The sequence below is a fragment of the Mirounga leonina genome, unplaced genomic scaffold, assembly GCF_011800145.1.
Source record: "Mirounga leonina isolate KUSES-001 unplaced genomic scaffold, KU_Mleo_1.0 Mir_55, whole genome shotgun sequence".
Classification (NCBI taxonomy): domain Eukaryota; kingdom Metazoa; phylum Chordata; class Mammalia; order Carnivora; family Phocidae; genus Mirounga; species Mirounga leonina.
In genome coordinates, this window is record NW_023270816.1 from 3,715,118 (window position 1) to 3,727,048 (window position 11,931).

The following is an 11,931-nucleotide window of genomic DNA, read 5'->3' on the forward strand; positions in this document are numbered from 1 at the left end:
TGTGGGCCTCCTGGGTCTGTCGGGTGTTCCTGTGGGCCTCCTGGGTCAGGTGCTAGTGGCAACATTACTGCATAGGAATTAAAAAGCCGACGTTTCTGGAGCGGTCATGGTGGACGTTTGACATATATCATCTCAGGATCCCATAACAACTTGCAGGCTGGCTCTAATGCTTCCCATTTTACAGCTGGGGAAACCAAGGCCCAAAGAGGTAAGTCACTCGGCTGACAGGAGGCAGATCCAAAAAGCATGTTCTTTCCTCTGCGTAAAGGAACCCTCCCTGCTGTGTCACCATCAGGTTCTGAAACCTCTCAGGCCTCAAGTTACTTATTCCAAAATGAAAGGGTTCGACAAAGCAGTCTTTCTGGCTTTTCCAGCTCTAAAGTCCAAGCTTCCTAACGTGGCTCCTCGAGGGAGGGAACTCCGTGGGCACAGTCCTCACATGAGTTCCCCACCTCCATGTGTTTCCTGTCCAGATCTACACTGGCTAAACATCACAGTGGCTTGTGTTGGCCGAATGGGAATCACCATCGTGTTCCAGATGGTGTGCCTGGTGAACGCCGAGCTGTATCCCACGTTCATCAGGTGGGTGCACCAAGTGGGGGGCGGGGATGTGTGGTTGGGTCACCACTGACACAGCTGGGCACCAGCCAGGCTCCACGAGGACCAGCATTTCCAAGACAGTTCCTCAAGGCTCCCCCAAAGGTTGGTCCGTTTGGACACTGAGGTGGGCGGGGGGCATCAAAGAGAGGGTCAACGTCTAATTATGGGAGAGAATGTGAAATGGGAAGGTTGGAGTAGAGTGTGCAGCCGGCAAGCACAAGAGAACAGGCATCTGCATGGAGAGAGCCCTGGGCAAGGACTACAAGACTGAACTTCAGCCCAGCCCTCAGCTCCGACTAGTTGGGTAAGTCCAGCAACCACGCTGACCCCTGCAGACATAACGTGCTTAAACAGAGTTCCGACTGGTACAATGACACACAAAGCATTTCTAGACATCTGCCATTTCGCCCCTAACGTCACTGTTACTTCCATTTTACAGATGAGGAAGTTGAGTTTCACAGAGGGAAAGAGAACTTGCAGGAGACACACAGCCAGAAAGTGGCAGGATTCCCTTCCCTATCTCCAGCACCTGGCAACCACTGCTCTGATTTCTCTCCCTTTGGTTTTACCTTTTCCAGAATATTATTATGTATACGAAGCAACATGGCATGTATGTAGCCTTGTGTGTTCACCTCCTTTCACTCAGCATGATGGGGCCCGATCCCTGTGGTTGCAGGCGTCCATGCTTTTCTCCTTCTGAGTGCTGAGTGGTATTCCAATGTGTGAACGATGTTCCACGATTTGCTTATCCATTGGCCAGTTTATTGGCATTGACTGTTTCCAGTTTCGAGTGATTATAATATAGCTGCTCATAAACATTCAGGTATGGGTCTTTGAGTGGATATATGTTTTCATATCTCTTGGAGTGGTTCATATGGTGCGTGTTTAAATTTATAAGAAACTGTCAGAATGTTTTCCAAAATGGCTGCACCATCTTGTATTCCACCAGCCACGTGTGAGAGATCAGGTTGCTCTACCTCTTCATCAGCACTTGGTGTTGTCAGTTTTTTATTTGTCTAAGTGTTTCTGGGATGTAGTGGTATTATTATTGTGACTTTAATTTACATTTGCCTAATTACCAACAATGTTGAGCATCTTTGTATGTACTGATTGCCGTCTGCATTTTAGGAGACTTAGTTTTAAATGAAGATTGTTTTTATTGTAAAAGTAATTAACCACTTTATTTAAAGTTTTAATTCTGACCTTTGTTAGAATTTGGTATATTTCCTTAAGCTCTTTTTTCTGTCTGTATGGTTTCCTATTTCCCATGCCATCGTGCTAGTGGTTTCTAAGAAATATTCCAGGTCCCCAATCTCTTAGCTACACAGCAATCTGAGCCCCTCAGTCAGCCAGAAGATGCAAGGGTGGTTCTGATTTACTCTCCTCTTCCCCACCTGTCCTTCATTAAAAGGCCCTGCCTAATACTCTCATCTGTAAAAGGTTGCTTGGACTGAGTACAAAGAGATGAAGGCAAACTAAAGAGAAAATCTTCTACATTTGGCAGTCCTGAGCCCAGAGTCTAAAATAGCTGGGCCAAACAATTCTATTGTCATGGCCACCGGACCCAAGGGACTGACTGAAAATGTAAACTGTCAAAGGTACTGAGTGCCTGCTCCTATGTGGAAGAAGGCCAAGCAACCCATCTCAAGATCAACCCCTTGACCATTTGTGCAGAGAGCTTGTTGATGAGGATTCTCAGTAACTAGGAACGGAAGCCAGATGTTGAGAAACGACTTTAAACATGATCCACACACACATAGCAATAAGACAGTCGTGAAAGTGCTGGCATTTTCACTAAATGGAATCAAATCTAAATCATTAAAAAAAAAGAGGATTATTGCAGTTACTTTATTACTTTACAAGGACTACAAAGTCAAAAAATTACTATCGAAGCCATTTTGACTGTGCTTCTTATTCACAGGAGGTATTAGAAGTGAACAGTATCCTCCTTCTAACTACAGCACGTATTGTCAAGAACATTCTTTTGGCTTCAGTAGGCACTGCCTTGTGCTGAGAACTGTCTCTCCTTTTCGTCTCCTCAGTATGGTATGAACTCCCTGAGAACAGGAACGACGTACCATACGTCTCTGTGCCTCTGCACCTGTTCTCCAGCTGTGCTAAGCAGTCACTAAGTGCTTGTAGAATGGCTGAATGAATCAAGCACCACAACACCGTGAATTTTACATAAGGGACCCAGTTCCCTACTTCTTCTAGCTTCTGTGTGCTTATTCAGTTTTTTACTTTTTTAAGATGTAGTTTCTTAAAATAATAAAAAAATAATGTTTTTTTTTCATTCTTGTCTTGGAAATCACACTGAAGCTATTAGAAGAATGAGAATAAACCCTGCAAATGCCAGCTCTGAAACGAGGATGACCCTGAAAGACAAGGTGTAAGAAGAAGGGCTGCCTAATGCAGTGAGGTTTCAGAGGGTCTGGAAGATTCCAGGGATGCACGCTGTGACAGTGACTCGTGGACAAGACCAGCAGTTTTCCACAGTAGGAAGCCTACCTGGGAGGGTATAACCCACGATCCCTTGTTTGCAGTAACAGGATGGATATAGGGTCTCGAGACATAGGCTTCATTCCCTGAACACTGGGAGGCTGAAGGTGAAGCTGGGAGAGTGAGGCCAGGAGAGAACCTTCAGGGATCTTGGGGATAGCTGTGTCCTGCAAGGCAGGGTGGAGGAGAGAGACCCTGCATTGTGAGGAATTCTGCACTGTCAACCCCTGTAGATTGAGAGTGAGAGACGTTAAAACATCTGATCACATACAACCCTGGTCAAAAAGAGAATTTTTACTAGCCTAGAACATGATCTGGCCCCTCCCCACAAATTCTTCTGAAATGGTTGATACAGGAAGAAATCACAGTATTAAAAGATGAATAATAAAAAAGTAATTCACCCAGTTATACAAATACATCATGAGAGAAAAAGAGAAAGGAACAGATAAAGCAAATGACAGATGAAGGATACACTCTAGAAAAATATTGTCACAAAGGAGATGAAAATTGTAACCCCAAATACCTCAATTAATGCAAAATATTAATTAATCAGTCATATTTAGAAAATAAGAGTTTAAAGCAGAGATAAAAGTTCCCGAGAAGATATGGGATAAGATGATTGAAATGGAAACCTATCTGAAAGCAGGGCAAAGGAGAACTGATCTCGTGAGGGAAAGGCAAGGCAGGGATAAGAATTGCAAAATGAAATTGAAATAAGTGAAGTTTAAAAGTCTTGGAGATCACAAGCACATGCGTACACATGCACTTGTCCCAAAGAAGATAACTGAAATCATGGAACAAAAAACCTTCAAGGAAAAAAAAAAAACCTTTACAGAAACTTCTGGAAATAAAAAAATGTTTTTATGATTCTATGATTTGAAGTGGCACTTGGTGAAACAGGAAAAACGGACTCAGAAGGAACAATGATAAAGAATATTCTAGTTAAGTTACTGGGCCCAAAGTGTAAGTCACGGATATAGGGAGAATATCAAGGATTGTCAACTTGATAATCATTGAATGTGCGATTAAAGTGAATGTGATTTTGACAACAGAACAGCAGTAAATGTCATAAATCTGACAATAAAGAAATGCTAGAAGACAAGGAAGGGAGAGGGGATGTTGCATGTGGTATAATAGACTGGTTTCCTTAGTATATTTTCTTCAGCTTGGAAAAAAATATATTATTAAAGCTGATATGGGGCACCTGGGTGGCTTAGTGGGTTGAGCATCTGACTTCTGATTTCGGCTCAGGTCATGGTCTCAGGGTTGTGAGTCGAGCCCCATGTCAGGCTCTGAGCTCAGTGGGGAGTCGGCTTGGGATTCTCTCTCTCCCTCTTCCCTCTACCCGTTCCCCCACTCGCCTGTGGGCTCTCTTGCTCTCAAATAAATAAATAAATAAAATCTTTTTTTAAAAGCTGATGAATTATGTAGTGTTTTAGGTGTATTTTAAGATGTAAAGGCAAACACTGAAACAGTGGTATAGTTTACTAAAAGCAGAGCATGAAGGGGTGGAGGAAGTGGAAATATATAAATTTTATAATTGTTTATAATAGGAAGTTAATGAATATGGTCTAAAAAAATAGAGAAGTACATGTATTATATAAAGTTATAAAGGTAACATTTGAATAAAAATACAAACCTTCCAGGGCCCCTGACCAGCTCTGTCGGGAGACCATGTGACTCTTGATCTCAGGGTCATGAATTCGAGCCCCATGATCTATGTAGATTACTAAAAGAAAAAAAGTTAAAAAAAATACAAACCTTCCAAATTATCAGAAAAAAATACACATAACCAACACACTGAAAATAAGACACTAGAAGCAATAAAAAGCATGATGTAAAAGCTAATGACAGAATTAAGACCAAGCATTTCTGACACTTAAACCAACACAAAGAGGCTCAACTTGTCTATTGACAAAAGGAAACTCCTTCAGTTGGTTACAAAGCAAAACTACAGTTTGCTGCTTAGTTGAAGTAAACTTTTCTTTGGAAAGGTTGAAAAGAAAAGAATGCATGAAAGCTTATCAGTAAATGCAAACTAAAGTATAGCAAGAGCCATAATCTTATCAGACAAAGTTGAATTTATGCCAAAAATGTATTTAATAAGATAAGGAAGTCCCTAAATAATGATAAAGAGGAAATCCACAATGGTCTCACAGGGAGATTTTACAAAACATTTAATTAATAGAAAGCTCCAGTGATACTCAAACTGTTCTAGACTATAGAAAAATGAGAAAGATATTAAAAAATTTATTTTATTCTTTAAAAAGATATTTATTTATTTGACAGAGAGAGAGAGCACAAGCAGGGGAGTGGCAGAGGGAGGGGGAGAAGCAGGCTCCCCACTGAGCAGGGAGCCCACCGTGGGGCTTGATCCCAGGACCCTGAGATCACGACCTGAGCCAAAGGCAAGCACTTAACCAACTGAGCCACCCAGGCGTCCCCCAAAAAACATTTTAATAAAGCTAGGATAATATTGGTATCAAAGACCAACAAAGATAAAGAAAATAAGGAAACTATAGGCAAATATTATTTGTGAATATTGATTAAAATCCCAAACAACATATTATCAGAACAGAATAGTGGAGACATTAAAATAATAATATATCATATCTAAGAGGAATTACTCAGGAACACAAAGATAGTCCCATATTAAAAAATCTAATAGTAATTCATGCTAATAAATTGAAAGAGTTTTGATAAAGCTAATAAATTAAAACTGTACTATTATCTCTATAGGTAGTGAAGGACATTTAATAAAATTTAACATCTGCTCTTGTTATTACAATCTTTCCATAAAACAGGGATAGATAATTTTACCTATAATTTCCTCAGTATGTTTTTCCAGCTAAGAAGAAACATATCCTTGAACACTGATAAAGTAAGTTATAAATATATTTAAAGATAAGTGGCAAACACTAAGAGATGATATAACCATCTAAGATGAGGTGGTCGGGGGAGGGATTGGAAAGGAAATGGAATGTACTACTTTTATAATTACAATTGTAGGGAGAAAAAGATTATGCAAATGAGCATAACAGAAGAAGCTTAAAAGTAATATCCTAAAGAATAAAGTTTTTCCCAATTTATTTTTCCTAATTTAACCATGTTTTTAAAACAAAGCTCAAGATTATTTATAGGAATACAAAAATATGCAGCACTGAACAATGTAAAATTTATCAATAGTCACAAGAAATACGAATGTTCTAAACACCCCAGTTAAAAGGCAGATTGTCAGATAGGACAAAAAAGTGAGACCCAACTGTATACTGCTTACAAGAAACTCACTCTAAATATAATGGTGGAGGTAGTTTAAGAGTAAAAGGATGGAAAAAGATATTCCATGCAAACACTAATCAAAAGTGGCCATCTTCATATAAGTCAGAGTAGATGTCAGAGCAAAGACTATTACCAGGGATGGAGAGGATCCTTTCAGGTAGATCATTTCTGTTTCCCCCTCTAGCTTTCTTTGTTCTCCATTCCTTAATACCTTCTCTCTACACTTCCCTATCTCTTCATGTAAAAAAAAAGAACTCTACTCACACCAACCAATTCTCCAACTCTCCAGACATCACCTGGGTATCCTATTCAATTCTGATGTTAACCGTCTGGGTTTAGAGCAGACCCCACAGGTTAAGGGTTCAGTCCCACAAGACTGCCCCCATCTCCGATTCCAGGCACAAGCCCCAAGCTGTCACCTTTACTTCTGACCCACTGGCTATACATCAGGATCCCCATCCCCCCCCCCTCGAGTTCAATAATTTGCTACCATGTTTCACAGAACTCAGAGAAACACTTACCTTTACTGGTTTATTATCATAAAGGACATAATAAAAGATATAAATGAACAGCCAGATGCAGAGGTACTTAAGGTGAGGTTTGGAAAGGTCCCGAGCATGGGAGCTTTTGTCCCCATGGATTTGGGGTGGGGCACCCTCCCTGCCCATGGGTATGTTCACCAACCCGGAAGCTCTCTGAACCTTTAATTTGGGGTTTTTATGGACTCTCTGTTATGTAGACATGATTGATTAAAAATCCCTGGTCATTGGTGATTAACTCTATCTCCAGCTTCTCTCCTCTCTCTATTCTTGTTCTAGGATAAGGTTAACATTTGGAAAGCTGAATCACAGAGATATCATCTTTTTTGTTCTCTATATATTTATCAGGAACCTTGGAGTGATGGTGTGTTCCTCCCTGTGTGATCTGGGTGGAATCATCACCCCCTTCCTGGTCTTCAGGCTGATGGAGGTCTGGCAAGGCTTGCCACTCATTTTGTTCGGTAAGACTTCGTGGGATATTCCAGCCCAGCGTGATTACTTTGACCAGTGAATGATATCCTCCGGTGAAGAAGGATGGTGCCTGCCCTTCCATTGTCTCCTGGCTTACTCTGTCTTGTTTCATGGGAAAGATAAGATGCCATTCCTAGAAAGCAGGCCAGACGTTTACATCTGAAGGCTCTAGAGGCCAATAACTCATCCTACAGGACAGAATTTGGGAGACATTTTGACATAGCCTCCTGCTTTCTTATGAATTTGACTCCAATTTTTGTGCATTTAACATAATTGCTGGAGGCCTGAAGATGCTAAATTATCATCCTTCTGCTTAACAATTGAGAATAGACACAAGGAGACAAATGGGAATCAAAGTTTGGTATCAGCTTTGTAGTGATAAAGTTGGATTAGAGAAGGAGGAGGAGACTCTTCCTTGTCTCCCCAAACTGAGACCTTGCGACCTCCAAGACCCTGCTTACCCACTTTGCGGAAGGCAAAATGGCTGTCTGAGTGCAGAGAGCGGCCATGTCTGGGCTCCAGGTAGATCCACCAAGGAGTGGGAGGGGGAGAGAAATAAGGAGAGGGGAGGAGGGAAGGAGAGAGAGGAACAAGAGAGGCCCACACTGCCCACATATATATTATCTATGCTTCATATTGTATATATAGTAATATAATATTAACATATAGTAACTGTAGTATATATTATAGTTTATAGTAAGTATAACATAATATATAAAATAATACATTATAATATAATTATCTAATATGTATAGTTTTATATATGGTAACTACGGTATATATGATATATATGATATATAATAATAAATAAATCCCCTAATACTTAAACATCAGTTACGGTAGAATTTCCCTATTCTTACTCTGATATTTCCCCAGTTATCTTATTGCTTTAATTTTTGCCCTAGATGCTCCTGGTTTCTAAAAAACCAGAGTCTCTCACAGGTGTATTACCTAGCCGCCCTTTAGGTAGCGGCCGGCATCCCGCGGAATGCCGTTGGTTGTGAGCTAACGGTTCTGTGTGAACTGTTTCCTTTGAAGCGGTGTTGGGCCTGGTTGCCGGGGGAATGACGCTGCTTCTTCCCGAGACTGAAGGGGTCACCTTGCCAGAGACCATCGAGGATGCGGAGAACCTCGGGAGGTGAGCCCACGGTGCTCAGGGACTCGGGGCCCCTGGGAGTGAGGCCTGCCCTCTGGTGCCTCTATTTCCTCCCTCTGTCTTAATGGTTTAGGAGAGCTTTGCAGGTATGTGTGCATCTTTTTTTTTTACTCCCAGAGTTGCTGGAGAGAGAAACACAAACAGTCACTGGTTTTGAGTAAGGAAATATTGGAGAGCACAAATATGGGTTTTTAGTGGGCAGTTGTCTGTTCTGAACTGTGGGATGGAGAACCCAGGTCTGAGATGCTGCCTGACTGAGGACTGAGTCCCTAGCTCATCCCCGGAGCTGACTGCTCTCCGTTGGGAACAATTTTTAAACCAAGCTTCTGTCCTTTTAACAATTGTTTGTTCAGGTTCTTTAGTGACTCTCTTTATAAAGAAGAACAATTTAAAACGTTCATGCCTGTAATGGGGACAAGTGCTTTAATGGAGTCTCAGATTCTACTCTTTTTTTATTTTTTATTTTTTTTTTTAGAGAGAGAGAGAGAGTGAGTGTGGGAGAGCAAGGGGCAGAGGGAGAGGGAGAGAATCTCAAGCAACTCCCTGCTGAGCATGGAGCCCAACAGGGGCTGAATCCCATGACCTTGAGATCATGACCTGAGCTGAAATTAAGAGTTGGACACTTAACCGGCTGAGCCACCCAGGAGCCCCTCAGATTCTACTCTGAAAGCAATAAAAAAAAGAAAGGACTAAACAGTGCTCAAGGAGGTGGTCACTCAGGTCCCCCTCCAGGCTTGCTCTGTGGATTCCATAGGAAAGACACATGTGTCCCCGTGATGAGAGAGACAATGGTCTATGGAGTCTGAGAGACGTGGGCTCAAATCCAGTCATCCACTTGGCCGCGTGACTTTGGGGATGTCGTTGAAACTTGCAGAAAGTTAACTTTCTTGCCTGAGAAATAGCCACACTAGTACCCAGTTTGGAGGGTTGCTGGGAAAATGCGATGAGATAAAGTAGGTGACAGTGACTAATCAATTGCCCGGGACATAGTAGGTATTCAATAAATCTGAGATTTTCTCCATTCTTCTTGCATCTTGTGTGAACTCCTCAGTGAGTCTCAAAACTTAGTATGCAAAATAATCACAAAAAACAAGCTTACTGAAATGCAGATTCTTGGGCCTTCTAGGGTTTTCGACTTAATAAATGAAGGCTGGGACCCAGGAAATCTGTGCTTTTAATAAACTCTGCCAATGAAGTGCATTTAAGTGCTAAATAAACCTGACTTTGAGAAATTCTGGGTGTCTCAATACTGATAAGGGATACTCTATTTTAACTGTAAACACATTTTCTAGTTGTTGACAGATAGCTAATGTTGATTACCAGGTTTTAAGCTGTTTCAGTACAATTTGTCCGTAGACACCCGCTCATCTCTTGAGATCTCCCTCTGCTGGCCTCTTCTCTCTGTTGCTTGCTAATCTCGTTTTCACCTTTTGTTTTGAGATTTATTCCCATAGACAACTTTGCAATAATTTCTCTCTTCTTTTTTTCTTGGCAATAGTTTCTTTTTTTTTTTTTTAAGATTTATTTATTTGAGAGAGAGAGAGCAGGAGGGAGGGACAGAGGGAGAAAGAGTCTTAAGCAGACTCCGAGCTGAGCATGAGCGCAACACAGGGCTTGATCCCATGACACTGAAATCATGACCTGAGCTGAAACCAAGAGTCAGATGCTTAACTGACTGAGCCAGCCAGGTGCCCTGCAATAGTTTCTTAATCAAAACATTGACTTTTTTTTTTTTTCATTGACTGTTTTTTAACTTTCATTTTTATTTTTGTCTGCTACAGGATAGCAAAGCCCGAAGAAAACATGATTTACCTTCAGATCCAAACATCAGAACGCACTGGCACCTGAGGGAGACGCTTCGCTGGGACTGAGTGGCAGAGAGGAAGATGGGGTTTTCATCTGAAGAAAAGCTTAGAAACCCTGATTTCTCTGTGCTCTTCCTCAGACTTGCCTGCCCCTAAACCAGTAGCCTGAACACTAAATGTGCTTTGTTTTATTTTCTTTCTTTAAAATCTCCTAAAGCCCTGGCTATCTTTTATCTGCTTACCTTTCCTAGTGAGAGCTGTTGGTGGTTACCAGTTACTTAATTACCTAAAGTATTTGGAAGATCCAATAGAATTTAAATATTGCTCTAAAAGAGGCCTCTGTCACCGGTTTCCTAGAGGAAGTGTTGTTTTATTCACTTTCTGAAAGAAAATGTCTTTGTATCTGTAGTACCTATCTTGGCAAAAATATTTTAACATGTAGCCTTCTTGAGGAGCACTTGGTTTTCAAACATGGCGGCACTTCCCGCAAACCATACCCGAATCACGTTGAAAGTGTCATCGTCCTCTGAAGGCCAGAAGTACTGTAACCTTTTTAGGAAGCAGTTTCTGTCACCTATGCTCCAGGAATATTATATTCAATTTCACTCTTGGTTTTCGTTCTTGTTGGTGATTCTAGAAGGTAAACTCCTATGCCAACTGCAAAATACTGTAGTAAATATATCAAAAAGAGCTTAGTTTACTGTGAGAAATGTAGTAACTGGTTCAAGTTCTGGTTGAAGAAGCGATTTCGTTCCTAGAGAACACCGAAACCTTTATTTTAAAATTTCTCTACCTGTGAAATAACCCAAAGACCACGTAATAGCCAGCCTTCAGAGTGCATTGGGAAACCAAGTTTCTAATGTGAACGGGAGGCAGCTGAAAGACAGGTGCTGTGTTACAAACACTTCTGGCCTGATGGGCTAAGCTCAGGGACAGGCTCAGGGACATGAGACCATGGCATTCGGGCCTGAGCAGTATTTGGTCTTCCTTTGAGAATGGACATTGGTTACTTGGAAACCTGAAGCTTTGTCCTTGACCACAACACAAAACAAACAAAACAAAACAAAAACAAGGAAAGGCCTTGTCTTCTGAATTCTATTTTAAAACCCATCTGGATACATGGAGGGGACCAGCGCTTCATTTCTGCTTCTCCACAGCAAGGCCCTTGCCCGATGTCTTATCTTTCTGACCACAACATCTACACTCTTCACTGGTAACAAATATGTAAGTTGCGAGCTTCAAGTCGTTTTTTAAAAATGTGTATTAAAAATGCCCTCTCTGATCTTTCTTAGAATCCTTCAGTGAGGGGCGCCTGGGTGGCTCAGTTGGATGGGCGACTGCCTTCGGCTCAGGTCATGATCCTGGAGTCCCGGGATCGAGTCCCGCATCGGGCTCCCTGCTCGGCAGGGAGTCTGCTTCTCCCTCTGACCCCCCTCCCTCTCGTGCTCTCTGTCTCTCATTCTCTCTCTCGCAAATAAATAAATAAAATCTTAAAAAAAAAAAAAAAAGAATCCTTCAGTGAAACGTCTGAGGAGGCTTTAAACGAAGGGAGTGTGTGTGTGGACTGAGGGGCAGCCTCCTC

At 41.5% G+C, this 11,931-nt stretch overlaps 1 protein-coding gene across 1 annotated transcript in view; it reads left to right on the forward strand.

Moving 5' to 3' along the window:
* LOC118001938 (solute carrier family 22 member 1-like) overlaps positions 1–11,555 on the forward strand; it is a 26,604-nt gene extending 15,049 nt beyond the window's left edge. Inside the window, 4 exon segments of the mRNA XM_034992128.1 lie at positions 474–582; positions 7,266–7,378; positions 8,427–8,526; positions 10,326–11,555. Of these exon segments, the coding sequence (XP_034848019.1) occupies positions 474–582; positions 7,266–7,378; positions 8,427–8,526; positions 10,326–10,392 (389 nt within the window). The 3' untranslated portion in view covers positions 10,393–11,555.
* The last annotated feature ends 376 nt before the right edge of the window (positions 11,556–11,931 follow it).